Source organism: Phascolarctos cinereus, unplaced genomic scaffold (genome assembly GCF_003287225.1).
Source record: "Phascolarctos cinereus isolate Bilbo 61053 unplaced genomic scaffold, phaCin_HiC Scaffold_3;HRSCAF=262, whole genome shotgun sequence".
Taxonomy (NCBI): Eukaryota; Metazoa; Chordata; class Mammalia; order Diprotodontia; family Phascolarctidae; genus Phascolarctos; species Phascolarctos cinereus.
The window spans coordinates 234,253,555-234,276,721 of record NW_027555736.1 but is presented as its reverse complement, the minus strand read 5'-3'; the positions used below and the strand labels follow the sequence as shown (position 1 = coordinate 234,276,721).

The following is a 23,167-nucleotide window of genomic DNA, read 5'->3' as shown; positions in this document are numbered from 1 at the left end:
CTCCACTGATCCAGCAATTACTTTGGTCAAAAATCTCTGGGGCTTGGTCTTTAATTAGATCCAGTTCTTCAATTCACATGGTTTCCTGTAGGGACTTCTTGGATGGGAAGGTACTTCAAGGTGCCCAGTCTTGATCAGTATGTTGGCACTCTCCTTTTGTTTCTATGTCCTTAACTCTTTAGCTTCTTACGTTTTGAGTCCACCTGTACAGTCTGCTTTTAAAAGATCAAAACTGGGAGTCAGCTAGGTGGCCCAGTGGACAGAGCACTGGCCCTGGAGTCAGGAGGACCTGAGTTCTAATCCGACCTCAGACACATTATACTCACTAGCTGGGAGACTCTGGGCAATTCACTTAACCCCAACTCCCTCACCAAAAAAAAGATCAAAACTATAAGTATTATAGCTCATGTGTACAAACTAGCTGTCAATCAACTTTCAGGTAGCATTGCTGTTGTAGGAATAGCAATAAACCCCTGAGAACAAGATAAGTTCCTAACTTGCTAAGGGGTTAGCATTGTAAAAGAAAAAAATTTATACCCTATTGAGGAGAAACTAGGGGGGCTTCCTCATTCTTCCTGGGCTACACATGCAGGCAGGAATTTGAGGCATTAAGCTAGTTTCTGGTGATACCCTGAATGTAAAAGTGGGTACTACCTGCTAACACAAAACGTTAAGTCATATCTACTTCTGGATTTAGACTTCCAATTCCTCAATCTAAGTAAATGCAGGTGATGTTCTTACTTTCAAGCTTGCTGTGGCAGACAGAACACTGCCTGAACATCACAACTTTTAACAAAAAAAAATTTAATCTTGATTAAAACCATATAGAGCCTAAATTACCTTATTATTATCAGAGGTTAAAGTGATTTACTCAGGGTCACATAGCTAGCAAATGTCTGAGGTTGGATTTCAACTCAGGTCTTCCTAACTCTGTGCCACTAGCTGCCAGGAATTAGATCACTTTCGAGAGTCAGCAATGGTAAAGAGCTGGCCAAGGAAACTGGGAAAACTCAGGAATCTCGGGTTCCTGTCCTACCATATAGTTAAGTCACTTAACCTATGAGTGCCTCAGGCAAGTATGAATATAAGTTGCAGACTAATTGAAGATCTGCATTGTTGGAGGGAATTTCCACGCTGCAAGTTCCTCACACCTATAACATTACAGTTCCAGATCCTTTTTTCCCTTATTTAAAAAAAATCACTTTAATCCAGAAGTTGGGACCGTCCCAATTCCGTTGCACCTCTGGAGGTTACAGATACGACGTCCAGGGGACTGACCCCAACAGTAGAAAAGAACACAGAGGGAGGGAGGTTTTACTTCCAATTCGCATGAGGTTTGTCCTCCAAACCCCACCCTCTGCACAAAGCCCCGCCCCCGCTCCGGAGGACCCACCCACTCTCCGTCGGCCTGTCACTTTCCGTCTCCATGGCTCCGCCCCTTCGGCCTGGCGCTTAGGATACCCCTGGACAAATCCCAAAAAGCCTTTCCCCACGGGACAGATGGGACCCGGCCCAGGCCCGGCCGCGCGGTGACGTCATCTCGGCGCTTGCGCAACAGCCCCGTCCGAGGAGCTCAGGCCGAATCCCGCTCCGTAATAACAAGCGACGTGCTCCGCGGCCACGGCTCAGTGGCTCCTCCGGCTAGTGCTGGCGCCGCCGAGGCTGCGGGAGCGGCCGCCGCCGAGGCTGTTATGGAGGTCGTAGCGGCGCCGGGCGCTCGGCAGCAGGGAGGCCGCGGCAGCCGGCGGGGTTAGTCGATGAGGAGCCGGCGGAGGCGGAGGCGGCGGCGGCGGCGGCGGCGGCGGCCAGGGCTCTCCATGCGCAAGCGGCGGCGGCGGCGGCGGGGGCGGCACCGGCGGTTTCTGCTCCCGGAGGAGGTAGGCGGAGGCGTTCCGCGGCGGGGAGTCGTCCCCTGCACCCCTGCCTCCCTCTTAGTACCGGGTGCGCCCCCTCACTGCCTTCCGGGGCCGCCTCCTCTTCCCGCACACTCCCCCGCTCTCCTCCAAGACCCCCCCCCCCAGCCGCGGCTTGGGGAGCGGGGCACCCCGGGGGCGGGGGACGGGGATGCTGATTCCGAGCCCCGGATGGACTTGGGGTGGGAAGCCTGGATGGCACGGGCGAGGGCGGTAGGTGGGGGCCTCCCGGCTGCCCTGCAATAATTCCCAAAGCCAGAAGCCATTTCTGGGGAGAAGACACGCCCTGCTCTGGGGTGCGGCGCCGCCACCGGGGCCGGGACTCGGGGTCTGGGGCCTGGCGGGACCCTCCTTCATCCGGCGCCTGATGACTTTGGGTAGGAGCGGAACCGGCCGGGAGAGGATCGTGAGTTACCCCGGTGGGGAGCGCAAGGGGAGGGTGCTCTCTGGCCGGAGCGCCCCCCACCCGGGGGCCAGCCGGACAGATGGCATCATTTCTGCGCTGCCACCTAAATGCCCGCAGCCCAAGAGCATTTCTCAGGGTTTTGTGGCGAAAACCCCCTCTCTGCGTCCGGCCTTCCTTGCTTTTACCGGCTTTGTTACACTTTCTTGGTAGTGAGTTAGAATGAAGCTTAGATGCTGAAAGTGACTAACGCCCTGACTCGTTAGCATTCCTTCCTTTAAATGCTTCCCCCTTCAGAGACAAACTTCATATACAAAGATGAGCAATTTAACTTGGCAGGAACACAACTATTGCTTTATCGTTGTGTCGCTTTTTTTCGCGGGGCTGTGATTAGGTGATGCTACTCATAAGGGGGAAGAACATCAAAGTCAGGGGTTTCCTAACGCTGTCCTAATACGGTATGACGGAATCTGAGGCTGGTCGTACTTAAAAGTACGCGTTCTAAATCCTTTAAAATGTAACACAAAAGTTACAAGATAGAAGTTATTCTCAATCTTAGACTATATGGACACTTGCTTTTTAAAAAAAGTTGTTGCTAAGTAATAGTTGGACTCAGTTTGGGTCATAGCAGGCTCTGGACTGGCCACACCCACTTATTCTTAAGTGATTGGATGCTGTTTGACTAATATTAAGGCTGAAAATGTTGGCTGATTGAAAGAAACATATACTTTGCTGTTCAGATATATAGTCTTGAATATTTAAAAAGTCTGAAGTGTCATGCTCCGACTCAAATATTGGTACTGAATTGTCACGCGTGGTCAAAGTTGTCCAATAGTGTTAAACCTATTTATTTTACTAAAACACAAAAAAGACAAATATCTGCGGAGCGCGTGTTATTTAATTAGAGGTTCTAACAGTACTGGGGGTTTACACGTTGTAAAAACTAACAAAATACATGGTTGCTTATTTTAAGGAAATTCTAATTTGCCATACACTCTATCATTAAGGAATGAAGATGATAATCCCTGATTATTTTAGCCAGATGGAAGGACCAATCGCGTTTGAGCTGGAAAAATTTTAGTTGCTAACTAGTCCTACCCGTACAAGTGGCTGTCTTGCATAAAGACCTTCCAGGAAAGGGAATATACCACCTGCCACTGGAGCCCATTCCCCGGTGAGATAATGTGTCAGGAAGTTTTCTTTCATCGAGCCAGTGTTGCCTCTTTGCATCATCCACCCATTGCTCTGGGTAACGTCTTCTGTGACCGAGCAGAACATATATGATCCCTCCTCCACTTGACAGCCCTTAATTAAAGTAGTCCCTCCCTACTTGTGGTGTACTGCCATCAGCTCCACCCTGTAGAGGCCGTTGTTAAATTTTCAGTGTGAGCATTTACACCTTAGAAATGGGCAAACGACGAAGAAGGACTTGGTTTTACTGTTCTGTCGGTTGTCTAGATTTAAGAGTGTGATAGGAAAAAAAATGTTAAAAATGCAGATTAGCTGATTGTTAAGCTCTCAGTGGGGAGACTGTGTGTTCTTAGTTCCTTCAGGTAATCTTCCTGACATCAGCTTAGAGCCCTTTACCCTTCTTTGTGTTTCTTCTTCCCCCCCTCTCTCCCTAGTCTTTTCAATGGTCAGTGTCCTTGCTGTACTGTGATTCCCAGGATTAAGTAAGCAGGGCATAGCGGACAGAGAACTAGCCTCCGAACCAGGAAGGGCCTGGGTTCAGGTCTAACAAAAAAAGAATTCCTGGGGGCTACATATTGCCTTAGAAACCGCAGATTAACATTATGTTGTATCTTTATTTATTTTGTTAAACATTTCCCAATTACATTTTAATCTGGTTCCCGTGCACTTGAATTGGGGAGTTTTGCCTCCCTGAGTTTGACACCTCCAGTGATATTCTGATCCAAAAGGTTTTTTTGTTTTTTTCACCCTGGTGAAAAAGGAAATAAGGTTAGTGCAGCTTGGCTGGGGAATGGGGACTACATCTGTTATCTTATTGTTTAGGGCTCTCCCAGTGAGGAACTTCTCTACAAGGTAGGTCAGCACCTTCTCTTCCATGTACCAGAGTGTTGCCCTGAGCACAGAAGGATTAATATTTACTCAGGTTCACACAGCCATATATGTATCAGAGGTGGGGACTTGAACCTAGGTCTCTTCTGGCTCCAAGGCTCTCTATCTCCACCAGGCCATGGCATTACCATTATCTTTAAAATGTATATTTTATTGATTTGTTTTGTCACAGTCATTTTTTTATGGGGAAGACATCAACTCTCTTCCTCCTTCATATTGGACCCTGTCTTGTAACAGGGAAAAACAATTGAGCAATACCCAACAGAGTGACTGGTTACTACATTTGACAAGGCATACATATGCTGCTTTAGAAAATTATTCCTCTCTGGCAGACAAGGGTAAATTATATTACAGGAAAAGACAGAAAATCCTATTACAGCAGAGGGAAAGAAGGGAGGGGGGTGAGCATTGTTTGAACCTTACTTTCATCAGATTTGGCCCAAGAAGGGAATGACATAATCAGGTATAGAAATCTAACTTGCCCTATAGGCAGTAGGAGGGAAAAGGGGGAAGTAAAGGGAGGAGGGATAGAAGGGAGGGAAGAAGCAGTAAGGGCAAAGGGGAAGAAAAGGGAAAGGGATAATAGAAGGGAGGAGAGACACTGAAGGAGTTGGTGGTCAAAAGCAAAACACTAGTGGGGGGGGAGGAGAAAGAAAAGCATAAATGGGGGGAAAAGGATGGAGAAAAAGACACAGATAGTAATCATAACTGTGAAAGTTGAATCGCTATCTTTTTTTTTCTCTTCTGTTGAGTTTTGTTTCCTCTTTCTGATGGTTCCTTCTATTGGTTTTAATTTTTATTTACAACTTCACTAATGTGAAAATATGTTTAATAGGAATGTAAATGTATGGCCTATATCAGATTGTGCGCCATCTTGGGGAAGGTGGTGGGGAGGAAGGGGAAGAAAAATTTTAAACTCGAAAGCATATGGAAGTGATTGTTGATAAATCAAAATAAATTAATAAAATAAATTTTTTAAAAAAGAAAAAAAAGAAAATTACTCCTCTCTGCCACAACTGTCTTTTCTCTGGTATTATCATTGGTTTTTTATTTGCCCAAAAGTTAGGCTTTTTTTAGTAGTACTTTCACTGACATTTTTGTAGTCACTGTATAGTTCTTTTGGATGTCCTTATTTTGCTCTGCATCTTTCCAGCTTTCTTTGAGTTCTTAATCTGTCATTTTTTGTTGCACAATAATATTCTGTTATTCATGTACTATATTTTTATTTTTCAGCTGTTCCCAATGTATAGGCATTCACATTGGTTCAGTTTCCTTGCAATCACAAAAAGTGCTAATGTGAATATTTGGGTTTCTACTAGACCTTTGTTTTTGTCTGTCACTTCCTCAGGTTGTATGCTCAATAATGGGGTCACCTGTTCAAAGGGTATTGATAATTTAATCACTTTTTTGTGTAATTCCAAATTCATATCCTGAAAGGCTGGACTCATTCATTGCTGTACCTTACCTGCCAAAATGGACAGTTTTTGTTGTTTGTCAACATTACTGATTTTACACAGCATGAGGTGAAACCTCAGAATTATTTTAATCTGAATTTCTGTTACTAATGTTTTGGAGCATGTTTTCAAACATTTTGAAATTTTTTTTCTATATCCTTTGAATACTTATCTACTGAGGAATCTACTTGGTGTCCAATATTTGTGTCTGGAGGCCTCTGGGCTAATCACTTTTTTCCAGTTTCTAATATTTAATTTTTTTTTTTGAAATGACATGTAAAAACAATTTTTAACATTCGTATTTTAAAATTTTGAGATTCTCTCACTCTTCTGTCTACTCCCTGAGATGGCAAGCAATTTGATATAGGTTATACATGTGCAGTCGTGCAAAATATATTTCTGTATTAGTCATGTTGTGAAAGAAAACACAGACCAAAAAAAAGTAAAAAATACTCTGCTTTAATCTGCATTCAGATTCCATCAGTTATTTCTCTGGAGGTAGACAGCGTTTTTCAAAGGAAGTCCTTCAGGATTGTCTTGGATCTTTGTATTGCTGAGAGAAGCTAAGTCCTTCACAGTTGATCATTATACAGTATTTCTGTTACTGTGTACAGTGTTCTCCTGGTTCTGCTCACTTCACTAATCATTTCTTAAAAGGAAAAAACAAATCTAGCTAGTAAGGAATGGACTTAAGAAGAGGTAGTAAGGGAGTACTCCTTACTGACCTTGATAAGTACAAGTCACTTCATCCATATGTGTCCATTATGTCGTTCTTCAGTCATGTCTGACTCTCGAAACCCTATTTGGGATTTTCTTTGCAAAGGTACACCAGAGTGGTTTGCCATTTCCTTCTCTAGCTCATTTTTACAGAAGAGAAAATTGAGACAAACAATTAACCCTGGGTCACACAGCTAGTGTATCTTTCCAAATATTAATGTCTCCATTATAAATCTTTAATATGAAGCTTTTATCAGTGGTATTTAATGTATGTATTTTCTGTATTACAGCTTTTAAATTTTATTTGTGCAAAAGTTTTTTTTAACATAATCAAGATTGTCTACTTTGTCTTTCATGATCTCTTCTAGCCTTTGGTTAAAAATTCTCTTCTTAGCCAAAATTGTGAAAAATACTCAATCCTAGTCCCAAATTGCAGCTTGCATATGCATTTGGAGCATTTTGTTGTATTTGATGTAAAATGTTGGTCTGACGCTGATTTCTTTCAAATTGCTTTATAGATTTCCCAGCAGTTATTATGGCATGATCTGTTCTTGATGAAGCCATACTGGCTGTTTGTGAACACCATTCCCTTTTCTGGGTGTGCACTAATCACCACATTTTAGATTTTTCCAGGAACTAAGGTCAAGCTCACTAACCTCTAGTTTGTAGACCTCATTCACTTCCTTTTTTGAAGACAGAGACATTCTGCAGTTTTTCAATTCTTCAGTATCTCTTCAGCAGTGTAGTTTTGGCAGATAGTTTTAGGGTATCCTAAGATGTAGTTCATGTGGGCTGGGTGACATGGACTTCTCAAGGCCAGTGAGAAGTACTCCCTCACTATCTCTCTCTCAAGTCCATTCCCTCTTAGCTATATTCATTTTGTCCAATAAGAAAAAATTAGAGCTTTTTGGGGTGGAGCCAAGATGGCGGAGTAGAAGCAGTGACTTGCTTGAGCTGTCCCCCAAACTCCTCCAAATACCTGTAAAAAATGGCTCTAAACAAATTCTAGAGCAGCAGAACCCACAAAAAGACAGAGTGAAACAAATTTCCAGGCCAACACAGCCAGGCTTGGGGAGGAGCACAGTTCAGTGTGGGCTGCGCCCACAAAGACTGAGCCTCAGCAAACTTGGAGCAGGCCGCAGGGGACTGAATCACAGGCAGCTGTGGTGGTTTCCAGACTTCTCAACCCACAAACACCAAAGACAACTTATAAGGTCAGTAGGAAAGGTCTGTCGACCTGGGTGAGAGAGGAGCTCGGTCTCGCCCTAGTCCTGGCACGGCCCCGGGGCAATGACTATTCCAGAGCTCTCAGCCCAAAGATGGAAGGGGGACTGAGTGGCTGATCAGAAGGGGATTGCAGGGATCTCTTTGCTGGCGCAGAGGCAGGATTCTCTTGCTTTACTCATGCTTGGATCTGGGTCACAGTTCTAGGTGGTGGTCCTCGGGCGAGGAGGAGCACTGGCGTGGTAGAGCTCGTGGTAGCAGTAGAGAGTGAATCCTCCTCGCAGTTCCAAGGCAGAAAAGAATGCTTGTGATCACTCGTAGACAAGAGCACAGGCCAGGAAAAGAGTAAACACCTCACTTTTGATCATACCATCTTGGAAGAACTGAAAATTTACAGGTCCCTAGAAGTATCTCTGAAAACAGCTGCACAAAACCCTTGAAGCTTGAGACAGTACATTCTCCACACTGGAACCTCAACAAAGAATTTAAAAGCCAAATAATTGGCTAGGATCATGAGCAAACAGTACAAAAAAAGTCAGACCATAGAATTTACTTTGGTGACAAAGAAGATCAAAACAGAAACCAAAAGAAGACAACAAAGTCAAAGCTCCTACATCCAAAGCCTCCAAGAAGAATATGAATCAGTCCCAGTCCATGGAAGAGCTCAAAAAGGATTTTGAGAAGCATGTAAGAGAAGTAGAGGAAAAACTGGATAGAGAAATAAGAGCGATGCAAGAAAATCATGAAAAACAAGTCAACAGCTTGCTAAAGGAGACCCAAAACAAGACTGAAGAAAATAACACCTTAACAAATAGACTAACCTGAATGGCAAAAGAGGTCCAAAAAGCCAGTGAGGAGAAGAATGCAAGAAAACAAGTCCAAAAGCTCCCTGAAGAAAATTGTTTTTACATGCAACTGGGAAATAAGATACAGGCAATGGGGTACAGAAATCTATCCTGCCCTGTAGGAAAATAGAAGGGGAAAGGGATAAGAGGAGGGGGTGATAGAAGGGAGGGCAGATTAGGAGTATTCAGAATGCATGCCATCTTGGGGTGGGGGAGGGGAGAGATGGGGAGAAAACATGGAACTCAGAATCTTGTGGAAATGAATGTTAAAAACTTTTTAAAAATTAATTAATTTGAAAAAAAAAATATCCACATCCCCCCCCCAAAAAAAAAAGAAAAGAAAAATTTAGCCATTCTGTTTGGGCCAGAAGCCTTTAACAGAATTCCAGAAATGTGAAGTCCCTGCCCACTAATACATCATTTCTTTGTGTCAAGCACCTGTAATTTGTTTCTGGAGCTTATCAAAAACTTCCTCTTTCTGTTCAAGCTATTGAGTATTCAATGATCAATACACATTTATCAAGCATCTATTATGTGCCAGGGATACAAATTCAAAAAAGAAAGACTTTAAAAAAAAGTTTTGTTGGCAAAGGAGTTTTTTGTTTTGGTTTGGTTTTTTGTTCAGTCATGTTTCACTTTTTGTGACCCCCCCCTTTGGGGTTTTCTTGGCAAAGATAATGGAGTGGCTTGCCATTTCCTTTTCTAGCTCATTTTACAGATGAGGAAACTGAGGCAAACAGGGTTAAGTGCCTTGCTCAGGGTCATACAGCTAGTAAGTGTCTGAGGCCAGATTTGAACTTAGGAAGATGAGTCTTCCTAGAGCACAGGCCCAACACTCTCTCCACTGTGCCACCTAGGTATCCTGCAGGATGTTGAAGTTATTTCACTAATGAGTTTCCTGTGGCATGGTAGGGAAGTGAGGTAGAGAAATCCCAGACTAGTGAGATGTCTAAGCTGGGTTCTCTTCTTAAATGGAGATTTGGAGCTCGTGGCCCTGTCCTCCAGTCTCAGAGGCCAAGGGTAGTAATGGCAGCAGCGATGGAGGAGCAAGAATGATAGTCCGTTGATGTGTGACCAAATGCTCTCTGCCATTCTTACTTGCTCTGGTTCTTAGATTTCCTCACACTAGTCTAATCTTTTAAAATACATAAAACAGAAAGAGTGGAGAGAAAAATATTTTTTAAAGAAAGCTTGGTAAGAGAGCAAAGTACTTTCCTTACAAGTCATCCTGAGGGCACCTGAGGATGGAAACTGACGATAGATGAAAGAAAGAAAAAGACCTATGGAGATTTTTATAGCAGACTACCGCCAGTTACAGACCATCCACCACGTTTAAATTCTAACATCACTGTCCTTGCTATGCTAAGGCTGACACCTACTAAGCACTTTATTTCAATAAAACAGTTAAAATGCTTTAGTTTAAATTTAAATATGCATGAATTGTTTTATTGAAATAAAGTCGGGAAGAGTAGCTCTGCTAGACCATCTCTACACATGAAGGGCTCTGTTCTAGTGATGACAATTTTAAGGCCATTGACAGATTATCTATGTGATGTACAGATGAATGGCCTAGAGTTGCTTCATTATTAGATGTATCTTTGTTAAACTTCGCATGTGGATGAGGAGAAAAAAGCAGGAAAGCCTTTGGCAATTTTTGCAGCACTTTAAGTGTTTTGTAGCTTTTCCCTAAAAAAATAGAGCCCCTCTTCATTTTTAAAGCACTTTATTAGTATGTTTTTAATTGCCTTTATTTCTGAATATATCCCTTACCTTTTCCCTACTGAGTGAGCCATCCCTTGTAACCAAAAATAAAAAAGAATGGAGGGGAAAGCAGTACTGCCGAACTACCCACCACGTCAGTGGAGTGCTCTGGACTGATAATCTCTCATCTTTGTGAAGAAGGGAGGTTTATTTTGTCATCTCCTCAGGGTCAGACTCTGTCGTAGTAAAAGAGCATTCGGTTTGGTTTGGTTTTCCACTTGTATTGTTGTGGTCATTGTACGTGCTGTCTTCCTGGTTCGGCTTGCTTCCCTTTAGATCACTGTATGTGGTCTGGCCATGTTTCTCTGAATTCTTCGTATTCGTGTTTTCTCCACTACATAATATTTCATTGCACTTATGTGCCACAGCTTGTTCAGTCATTGACAAATGACAAATTGGCCCTTTTAAACAACAGTTTTTTTCATGGTGATGCTGTTTGCCATGCATTAGTAACCAAGAATTGCACAGTAGAAGTGTAAAGAATGTCGGACATAAGTGACTAGAAAACCGGCCATTCATATGATAACCAGTGGACAGCCTGAGCTCTACTGTGCTGTAATGTCAAGACAGCTAGTAGAAAGCCTCTTATGTAGGCACCCTCCAGAGCCTCACAGTGTAGGACATGGTCGAGAAGGAAATGAGCATTTGGTAAGCATGTGCTTCACAGATAGTATCTCATCTGATCCTCACAGCAGCTCTCAGAGGTAGGTGCAGTTATCCCCATTTTACCATTGAGGAAACTGAGGCAGAGGCAGACTAGTCCAGGGTAATACAGCTAGTGAGTGTCTAGGGTCAGATATGGACTCAGGTCTTCCCGACTCCGGGCCCACTCCTGTCCCATAAGCCACCTCTTATTAAGTACCTGCTGTTGTGGCAGGCACTGTATTAAGCACTGGGAGTACAAAGAAAAATAAAAAGAGGGGCAGCTAGGTGGCGCAGTGGATAAAGCTCTGGCCTTGGAATCAGTAGGACCTGAGTTCAGATCCAGCCTTAGACACTGACACTAGCTGTGTGACCTGGGGCAAGTCACTTAACCCCAATTGGCTCACCCTAAAAAAAGAAAAGTAAATTAAGAAACGCAAACAGAGTCTTTGCTCTCAAGGAACTTATACTCTACTGGGGGAGAAAACATGTAAACAACTAGATACGAATAAGATATACAAGGTAATTTGGGAAAAACTACAGAGGCACTGGGGTAGCTAGATGGCACAGTGGATAGAGCAAGTCACTTTCCTCTGTTTGCCTCAGTTTCCTCATCTGTAAAACCTAGAGCTAGAGAAGGAAATAGCAAACCACTTCAATATCTTTGTCACAGAATCAGAAATGACAATAACAACAAATATTTTGTAACAGTTTTGTTTTTTATGTATGTGTGTGTTTCATTTATATGTGTGTATGTATATATGTGTGTGTATACAGATACACGTGTATATGTGTGTATATGTACACACACACACACATATATATACATATATACACACACACACACACACACATATATAAAAAATGGAGACATGGATATTTGGAGATATACACTAGCTGTATGTCCCTGGGCAAGTCATTTAACCCTGTTTGCCTCAGTTTTCTCTTCTGTAAAAATGGGCTGGAGAAGGAAATGGCAAACCACTCCAGTATCTTTGCCCAGAAAACCCCAGATGTGGTCACAAAGACCCAAATGGGGACACAACTGAACAACAGAAGGAATGCCGTAACATTAGGAGGATCTAGAAATGCTTCTGGCAGAAGGTAGGATTTTAGTTGAGGCTTGAAGTCCTTTGGAGAAGTCCATTATGTTCTCACATAGAGTACCTTCCTTTTCAGTTTTTGGTATGTTGTCAGCTCCTTGAGGGTAGGGATTGTCTTTTTCGTATTCCCAGCACTTAGCACAGTGCCTGGCACATAGTGGCCACTTAACAAATGTTTATTGACTGACTACATGAGAGGGCATGGATGGGTTGTAATCTGCTTCATTAGAGTACCCACAACAGCAAAATCACATCTATCTAAAGGTCAGAGACACACACAGTGCTACAAAGCCAGCCTTCCCACCTAGCTTTTTAATCTGTCCTGTTTGTTTTGAATAAAGGACTGCCCTTTTAGAGCCCTCCCAGTCATTAGGTTTGTATCACCAAATCTCAGTGGAGATAGTCAAATTTGGTTAGGGATGGGGAAACCTGTGATTTCTTGGGAGAGGAAATTGTCAGATCAGGGGGAGCTGCCCAGAGCACTGAAAAGGTAAGCAGCTTGACCAGGGTCCCACAAGCCAGCATGGGTCAGAAGCAGAATATGAACCCAGGTCTTGCTAGTTCAGAAGACAGCTCCCTTAACCACTCGCCATACTATCTTTATTTACATTGAGATCCTTCCTTGTTAGCTGTACTTTGTAAATTGGTATGTAAACATTTGACTCCATGGGTTTTTTGTTTGTTTCTATTGGTTCTTTCCATGGATTTTATCTCCTGTGAACTGCTAGGTCCCTCAACTCCTTGTCTTCTTCCTAGATTATAACTCTAAGAACACTGGATTTTGAATAGGGGACCTGAATTTAAGTTGTGGTTCTCCACCTGGAGAAGCAGAGAAACTATATGGCTTTGGGCAAGTCATTTAGTCCGTCTGGGCCTGTTTCCTCATCTGCGATGAGAGGACTTTTGTGGTTCTTTCTGGCTTTATATCTGCTGATAGCACTAAATAGATGCATGTTAATGGATACAATAATATACAGCAGTAGTTTTCACCGTCCACTTTTCAAATTGGCTATACTCCAGACAAATACCTTCTTATCAGTGCTTGTTAGGGATACTTAACTATGGCCAAGAATCTTTAATTCTTTCATTTTAAGCTGTGGCCCAGAACCCAAATCCTTTTCTTAGATACCAGTCTCTTACTTAGTTGTTCCCCTGAGCCCTACTTCCATGCATAGTCTTAAGAGAGACTCATCCGAACAGATTTTCTTGTCCCACTTCTGTTTTTTGTCACCTGCTTTGTGCAATTTCGACCCTCTGTTTGACAGACATGGTGTTTGTTAAAGGCCCCATGTAAATATATTTAAATTCTGTCACGTGGTTGCCACAAGCTCTCAGGAAAGGTTTGCACCAAAGGGAAGGAGGTCAGTTGGGTTTCTTCTCAAAATATCTTTTTTAAAAAAGATGTACTTTTCTTTTAAAAACATCATACTGTTACTTATCAATCCATCAGCAGGTATTTATTAAGCATCCATCACATGCCAGGCACCTGTAGGTGCTGGGATTAAAAAACAAAAGTGGAGCAATCCCTTGAAGAACTTCCATTCTATAGGGGAACATGTACGTATATAACCATGTACAAAACAAAGATAAGGTTAATATTGGTGGGAAGACTGTCTTGAGGTTGAGGAAGGTAGTATTTAATCTGTCCTTTTTGAGGAAGCTAGGGATTTTAAGAGCAGACGTGAGAAGGGAGTGGCCTCCAGGCTTGCAGAACAGCCAATGCAAAGATACAGTGGTGGGAGATGTAATGTGGTGTATGAGCAACAGTGAGGTTAGCTGTCTTGGCTGACCAGAAGTGTGTGAAGGGGGACAGTGGTTAATACGGTTGGAAAGGTAGGTTGAAACCAGTTTGTGATGGACTAAAAATGCTAAACAGAGCATTTGATCCTAAAGGTTATAGAAATTTATTGACAAGGGAGTGATATGGTTAGAACTGTGCTTTAATGGTATAGTCACGAGTGGAAAAAAGTTTTAAGAAGCCCTGCTTTAGGAGAATCACTTTAGCAGGTAAAAAGAGGATGGATTGGAGAGGGAAAGGCTTGAAGCAATGAAAGCATGTAGGAAGCTATTGGCAGTAATCCAGGTGAGGTGCTGGGGTCCTGAACTAGTTGCTTCTTGCTGTTGCCACCATAGAACCTTCCCCCATAACAAGAAACTACAGTCAGACAATACAAACCATCACATTAATTATCTCACAGTATTTGCCTCATTCTACACCTCTTGTCCACCACTTCTCTGGTGAGTGGTGGTACTTATCATCAGTTCTCTTTACCATCAGCCTTCTAGAAGCATGAACTGTTGGGGCGTTGATCAGAGCCCTGATCAGAGCCCTACAGTTTTTGAATGTTTTTCCTTTACGTTATTGCCTCCCTGTAATTATATAAAATTTTCTCCTTGTTTGGTTTATTTCATGGTGTATTCATACAAATCTCAGGTTTCCCTAAATTCTTAATATTTTTCATTTCTTGTAGTGGCAGCAGTCTTCCATTACAGTGTTCACATGTCAGTTCCTGGTTGATGTGCACTCTGTTTCTAGTTCTTAGTGTCCACAAAAAGTGCTTCTGTGAATACTTCCTGTATATAGGGACTTTTCCTTTTGACTGAAAATAGTTGTCATTTCCCATTACAGGCTGGAAGGAGTAGGCTAGTGAAGTTAGATAGATTGTCATCCAAATTTTCTGAATCAGATTTTCATTAGACTTGGCATTATTGTTTTAAGAAATATGGATTCTTGAATCATCTGGCACAACTAGAAATTCTCTAAGTGCAAAATATTTTCCAGCACTGCATGGAAATTATTTTTGAATTATTCGCTTCTGTTAATTACAACTATTGAGTGGTGACTGGCATATTCCTAATATTGTTTTCTGAAGCTGAAAAGACACAACTTTAATTACAATAGAATCCCATTATGACAAAATACCTTATTACATGTTTTTAACATAGTATATAGGTGAAATGGTCTTCAAAACTCTACCTGTACTACTACCGACAGTGCTGTTAGAATATTGTAGATTTGGTAGAGGCTATAAGGTGGAGTTCAGTATATCAGTTCCTTAAGTAAACATGGCCAAACAGATTAACTAGATAATAGCAGGAACGAGTCATTTGACTTGCTTTATATTTTTAAAATCTCACAGAACTTTCAGTTCATTCTAAATCTAGCCAGCATCTTTACATAGTTTTATATTTAGAATCACAAGAGTTCTAAAACTCGGAGCAGAAAGGTGGCGCAGTGGATAGAGCACTGGCCCTGAAGTCAGGAGGACCTGAGTTCAAATGCGTCCCAGACCAAACACTTGACACTTACTAGCTGTGTGACTCTGGGCAAGTCACTTAGCCCCAATTGCCTAAAAACAAAACAAACAAAAAAGTTGTAAAACTCAAGCTTACTATTCTGTTGTTATAAATTTGTTTTTTAAATTTTAGGATGAAGACATTGTTTGAAGAGATCAAAGCATCAATTAAAAATAACTATAACCAAGACCGTTCGTTTTGGAGGCCTGTCCTTCCCTGGGGAGGGGTTTTTACCATCAAAGCTGGCCGCAAGGCAGTGTCCTGTACACCACTCTATGTTGAAATAAACCTGAAAAACACCTGCACGATAGATGGATTCTTGATGTTACTGTATGTCATTCTTCACGAAAATGAAAGTTTTCCCAGGGAGCTCTCTCTTCACTTGGGCAGGGAGTTTGTAGACTGTTTTCTTTATCTAATGGACTCATACAGTTTTACCACTGTGAAACTGCTCTGGATTTGGGACAAGATGGAAAAACAGCAGTACAAATCTGAAGTTCACAAAGCTTCATTAGTCATTGATTTGTTTGGAAATGAACATGATAATTTTACAAAGAATCTGGAAAACCTCATGTCCACCATTCAAGAGAGTTACTGTTCAAACTGGAGATGTCCAACCCGAGTGCAGGAAGACCAGCAGCGAACAATTAACATAAAGTAAGTAGCTGGAAATACATTAGAAGAGGTGCCAGGATATGGCTGAATTTGTAGAAGAAAGGGAAGAACTACAGGACAGTAAACGGAAAGAGGGGGGACTAGCTGTAAGAGGGACCAGGACAAGAAAATCACGGCTATGAGAAAAGTAGCAAAGATGCACAAAGCTGCCCAAATGTATGCAGATACACCAGCCCTTCATGTTTCGTGACTGACACCAGAAAGGGAACTGGGGTCTCACTCCAGAAAAGCAGGAAGATACTTTCATTTGGAAAAATAAGTCATATTCCGTAGTTTTGAGAAGTTTCATTATAGATGCATTTCCCCAAGCACAGCATGAATTATAAGTTGCTCCAGAAATAGCCATACTTTGATTAAAAATTTCTTAATTCAGTGGGAATAAAATATTTTTCTTTATTCATCCACATACATTGTTTTGGTTTACATACAAAGAAGGACAACTAATTTTATCTCTTCCTTATGAGGCTTCTAAAAAACCGAGATGACATTCTTTGTCCAAAAAGTTAAATGGATCCTTTGTCTAGAATATTTTTCACTGAACTGTTAAATGCTTTCTTCTTTTGTAAACAAGCCTTTCATACAGTTTATTATTGCCTGCTAAATTTTGTATTTTTAAACTATTAATGAAATATTATTAATAGTTGTACATCAAATGGCTACGATTATTGTACCATTGATGTACAAGGTATCTGGCTTAGATGTGTAACAGAAAATGCCAATATTTTCTGTTTGCATGCTGCTTTTAATTTTTAGAACACACTATTATGAGTCTCATTTTGTCTGCATAATTCTTCTAAATGTATTAATGTACTAATACATTTATTTATTTATGGTCCATTTTTACGGGTAAAGAAAAATTCAGGTACAGACAAGTTAAGTGACTTACCTACACTACCATGGCTATAGTGGAAGAAACAGTCTCCTGAGTCCTAGTCACCAGTTGTAAACATTAGACTAGACCAGATTGTTTCTTTGAAATCCTTTTAAAAATTCTTTTTAAAGTTCCTTTAGCAACAACATTTTAGAATCAAGATTACTGTTTTGAAGTAATAGTGTTTCTGGAAAAGTTAGAGAAATGTTGAAGTCATCCTATTTCTATGTTAGAGTATTATCTTAAATTGTAATTAGAACTGCTTTGTACTTCTAAACACAAAATTATACATATTTCATAATTTTTCCAGTCCTCCCCAAGAAATACCACATGGAAACTTGATCCGATTGGCTGTGGATGGATTGTTTTGTTCCAAGATAGAGCCGTGTGAAGAGCCAGGGTGGGTGCTTTGTCTGCTGTTTAAAGGCAGTCTGTCACTGTGCTGTTCATAGAGAGACGTGTAAACACGTGCATTTTATCGTTTATGTTCTATTAAGTTGCGTATTTGCTGGGCAATAGTAATATTAGATGCCAGTATATAGTGTAATTACAGCTAATTAATATGACCATAGTGCCATTTTTCTTCATTAATGAGTAGGTACCTCAGTTAAGCAAAACCCAACCAATGAGGACCCCCAATTAACTGGATGTTTTTTCTGCACTCGAGATTTAGGAAAAAAGAGGTAAAAAAAAAAAAAAGAAAGAAAGAAAGAAAGATTTCATTAAAAAAAAGTTACTTCTTGACTGTATCCTGGAACCAGTATGCGCATTAGTCTGGACTCCTACATTTCAGAATGATAAGAAAGTGCAAGATCTTTAATCATCAAAGAAGGGTTAAATTATATTTGGTATACTTTCTTTACTATGTTAAGAAAATTAACATTTATATCTTAGAAAAAAACTTAACTTTGAAGCAAAAAAAGTTTTCTGGTCATTTAGGTTAATCATAAAATAAGATTAAGCAGTATGTCATGTCCAAAGCATTCTAGTTAATTGGTATTTTCCTTGTGTGGTTGATTTGTAGTTTTCTAATTCATATGCAGTAAAAACTTTGTAAACCAGCTGTTGCTGGGTAAAAACAGCTTTTCATATATTAATAGATACAATACTTATAAAATGAAGCAAATAATAAGAGAATTTATCCAGACTACAAGAAATTCTTCATACACTCAAACCTGTCCTGTAAGAGGAAAGTCCAGTGAGAGGAAAATGTATATCCCAATTCTAAAGCTTTGATAATCTCCTTGAGAGCAGGATCATTTCATTTCTTCGTATCTTGAGCACAGTACCTGGGACATACTATGTGCTTCATAAGTGCTCACTGATTGATGCTAAATTAATAAATAAAAGTTATAAAACAGTAGTGTTTCAGTGGCGTCATCTTTAATAAATGCCATTGGTTTGGTGCTTTAAAGTTTTGGAAGTACATATGGTGAATATTATCTGACCTTCATAAAGATAAATACGACAAGTGTTATCACTCTTTTGTAGATGAGACGCCGAGGCTCGAAAGGCTAAGTGGCTTGCTCATACTTACAGTGCTACTAAACTAAGTAAAGGGGGGGGTTCTAACCCGAGCCTTTGCTGACAAGTAGCATTCTTTCCACCCTGTTGCGCTGTCTCCTTGTTAGTTACTTTGGGGACTTCAGCATTCAGCACATGAATAGAAACTGTGGGGGGCGGGGGGAAAGGATATGTCAAATATGAGTAAAAAGATCTACTCCAGTACATAAAATTAGGCCTTCGGAAAATTAAAGCTACAGCAGAGCAATTCCAGAAGTGTTGCGAAGCTTGTGTGCTGAGTGAAATGATAACTCCTGCTTTTTTATTTTAGTTGTGGTGGGCTAAGAGAATTTTCCCAACGAGTTTTCTGCCATGGAGCACCACCTTTTGTTGTCTTAAATATGCAGCACTGGAAATCTGAAGATCTGGCATATGTACCATATTACTTGGATTTATCCGATCACAAGTAGGTGCTAATTTTGTTCTGTAAAACAATTGAAAATGGAATTTCAGTTCAGTTTTATCTATTTATTCATGATTTTGAGTAGGCCTAAAGAAAGGATTGTGGTTGAAGAGTCATTGTTGAATTCCTTTTTTATTCAGAATGAGTTTTTAGATTACTGCAAATTAAGTGTAGTTTTTTTTTTCCAGTTCAGTGATGTAGTAGGTGCTTACTTAACAAAGAAAACTTAGGCAAACTAATTGAGAGATCCATAATCCTTTTAGTACTTTGGTTTAGAAGGTTTTATTGATACTTATGATTTATTAAAATTGTTACTGTTGTGGTTAACCCCTCACCGTGCAGATCACAAATTATATCTTGTCATTCTATGTGATTCTTGTCCATGTCTTTCTTGGTACTTCTTCCTTGTAGGACATACCCAGTGAGATAGATACTTTTGTTTGATTCTTGTAACATTTTGATAATACTTACAAAGTAATCACACTATCAGTTATTCTTGCTACCTTTATTAAAATACATTTTAGAAATTTTAAGTTTTTGGCCACATCACCACATACACTTCATAAATTAGTCAGATGGACATCCTTTTCTGGAAATCAGCCAATCAAAACATAGTTTCCTGATCGCTAGGAAATGAATTCACTGTTGAGTGAATTTAATCTTTCTGATTCAAAAGGCTATTAGAATAATTTTGACCGTATGTACTTTATAATTTATCTTAATTTTCAGATATTTGTTGGAAGGTGCCACATTATTTAACAAAGAAGAACATCATTATTCTGCAGCTTTCCAGATTGATGGATATTGGATGCATTATGATGGCCTCAGAAATGTGAATTTAATTTTGTTAAATAAACCACCAGAGTTTCTCCTCTTGTCATCATTGGTTTATATTCGAGCAACAGAAAAATAAATATAGACTGATGCTAAATTAAATTGTGTTCCCTCCTGCCCCTCCCCTCCAAATTAAGGGCTCTTATTTTCAAATTACTTGGTATCCAAGAAAATTGTTGAACTATAGTAGTTTCAGAGTTGTATTATCCAGTGCTAAGCCCCAGGTAAATGTTTTATATAGAGAAAAAACTATGCAAAATGTTTGTAATTCTTTTTATATTTCCTGATTTATTTTTATACAACCGTGTTTTATGTTGAAATAAAAATATCTTGTAGACTTTGAATTTTGTATTCATACGTACATCAGATCTGTTGAAATTAATGTACCTTTATCCAAAAAAAAATTGCAATTTTACTTAGATGCTTTTTTCTTAGGGATTCACATAAAAATCCTTCAATCCTGAATCTATATTGAGGAAAGCCAGGTTAAAACTTAGTCAAAGCTTAGAAGACTTTGATAGTGTAAAATTGACCCAACTTGGGAAAAAGGTGTCTTCACATTTGTACTTCACCACAACCCAGAGTGCATTATGGAATCAACTAGGTTTCAGTAGGATATATTACTTGCCAATGTCTTAAATATTTTTGTCCATTTTTTCCTGACCTAGAAATGCCAGTTTTTAAACATATGTGTGTCCACATATCTGTGACTCTTACGCATGGGCTTTGAATTTTTTTCTTAAATGTTGCTGAGGGAATTTTGAACCAGCTGCTCAAGTATTAAAGCCCTTGCTAACTAATTTTAAGTGTTAATTCTCGGGCAAGTGTTATTATTAATAACTATGTGACCATCCTCAAAATGTCTCGTTTCAAAATTATATATAGAAACTATATTTTACAGGAGTGACAGATGTGCTCTATTAGATATTAAAGTAAGTAAATTTATTTCTCATGCTAGTGTGAATGTAAGCAACGTGCGTTATTTCGTTTAAATGACTAAAAGGAAAACTTGTCATTAGAATTTTTGTTTTTGTTTTTTGTCCTAAATCTGAATGTTTCTTATCAGAGACAAAAAATATATGCTTTGGATGTTTAAGTGTCCTTGCTTAGTGAACTAATAGTTTTAACAGTTTGGATTTTGGATATGTCACTGCCCAAGCTTACATTTATCAGAATATTGTGCTCATTAAAGCCCTTAAGAACCTTCTCATCAATTATCTATTCAGTTGAGGAGAGAAAGAAAAACAAAACTCTTGAGGAAGGTACCATCTTGGAAATATATGTTTTATTGTCTCTACTTAAAAGTATTCTACCTTAATGATTTTATAGGAACCGTAAAGGCTAAAATTGTCTTAATGTTCAGATGGGCAAACTATTTTTGAGAATTAAATTCATCCCACGTGCTATATAACTAACTTCCATATAGTAACATTTTTTATTAAATGAAATCTCAAAATGCCATGGTGGTCAGATTGGTACTTTAGAATGCAACTGAGTTGAAGCAATCCCAATATGAAAATACTAAGAAAAAAGATAAATCTGGGGGTGAGCAATCACTTTTACGAAAAAGAAAAAAAGTCATCTTTTGTTTAGTGTTTCCCGATTGTATTTTAAAAAGGATTTGGCTTACAGTAGAACTTTATCGAACAAATCAAGGTGCACTTGGCGTATTACTCTGGGTTAAAAAGACAAAGTAATAACTCACATTTATATAGCGCTATGATGATATAAAGAAGTTATACTCCCTAAAAGATAAAAGGATGCAGATAATGCATAAATTGAGTCTTTCCGAGAATTATGTTTAAAAGGCAAATTTTACTCAGTACTTTGCACCATATGTACAAGAAGTACTTGATGCTAGTTGTTACAGAATGGTGACTTACCTACCTCACAGGGTTGTTGTGAGGATGAAGATAATGTCTGTAAAGATTTTGACCACCCTGAAAGGTGCTAATAAAAAAAGCTGATTTTTTTTTCTCTTTCATGTATGAGTATGTCTCCTAGTTTATTTCCTACATCTTTATCATCTCTATTTTTTAAACAGTAGCTGTGTATCAGGGGCTGAATTAATATGGTAATGTGACTGAAATTAAAGAAGTATTCCCAAATACATTACAAAGGGATGAAAATTATGAGATGCTTTAATTGTATAGTCAACACGCAAACCAGCATTTATCAAGTATTTACTGTTCCCTGGGCACTAGGGCTACCAAACAGAAAAGTCTTTGCCCTCAAACTTAGACATTCTCTGTCTCTCTTTTACCGCCTCAGATTTTTTTTATATTTTATTTTTTGTTCCAGTTACATGTAAAAAAATGTTGAACATTCATTTTTTAAAAAATTGTGAACTCCAAATTCTTTTCCTCCCCTCTTCCCTATTTGAGAAGGCAGTTTGATGTGGACTATACACACGTGGTCATATAAAAACATTTCCCATATTAAACATGTGAAAGAAAATGAACCAAAAGAAAAAAGTATGCTTCAATTATCATTGAGATTCCATCAGTTCTTGCTCTGGAGTTAGCATTTTTCATCATAAGTCCTTTGGAATTGTCTTGGATCATTGTATTGCTGAGAATAGCTAAGTCATTCACAGCTGATCATTGTACAGTCTTATAGCACAATGTTCTGGTTCGGCTCACTTCACTGTGCTTCATTTTATGGAAGTTGATTTTTCTGAAACCATCCTGCTTGTCATTTCTTATAGCACAATAGTATTCCATCACAATCATATACCACAATTTGTTCAGCTATTCCCCAGTTAATAGGCCCCTCAATTTTCAATTCTTTGCTGCCATCAATATTCTGTACATATAGGTCCTTTCGCTTTGATCTTTTTGGGATACAGATTTAGTAGTGGTATTGCTGGGTCAAAGGGTTTGATTGCTCTGGGCATAGTTTCAAATTGCTCTCCTGAATGGGCTGGATCAGTTCACAACTCCATCAACGATGCATTAGTGTCTGAATTTTTCCATATTCTCTCCAACTTTTGTCATTTTCCTTTTCTGCCGTATTAGCTAATCATTAGTCAGTTAAGTGTGAGTTGGTATCTCAGAGTTGTTTAAATTTGCATTTCTGTAATCAATAGTGATTTAGAGCATTTTTTCCACATGACTAGAGATAGCTTTGCTTTCTTCAGCAAACTGCCTGTTCACATCCTTTGACCATTTATCAATTGAGATTTGACCCAGTTCTCTGTATATTCATCGCAGCTCTTTTTGTGGTAGCAAAGAATTGGAAATTGAGAGGATGCCCATCAATTGGGGAATGGCTGAACAAGTTGTGGTGTATGAATGTAATGGAATACTATTGTGCTATAAGAAATGATGAACAGGCTGACTTCAGAAAAACCTGGAAAGACTTATATGGTCTGATGCTGAGTG

The 23,167-nt window shown here is 39.7% G+C and overlaps 1 protein-coding gene across 1 annotated transcript; it reads left to right on the top strand.

Moving 5' to 3' along the window:
* Positions 1-1,799: 1,799 nt before the first annotated feature.
* DORIP1 (dopamine receptor interacting protein 1) lies at positions 1,800-21,768 on the top strand. Its single transcript, XM_020986429.2, has 5 exons — positions 1,800-1,877; positions 15,571-16,095; positions 17,295-17,384; positions 18,819-18,953; positions 19,680-21,768. Exons 2-5 carry the CDS (start codon positions 15,572-15,574, stop codon positions 19,861-19,863), a joined length of 933 nt encoding a protein of 310 aa, XP_020842088.1. The 5' UTR covers positions 1,800-1,877; position 15,571; the 3' UTR covers positions 19,864-21,768.
* Positions 21,769-23,167: the final 1,399 nt, after the last annotated feature.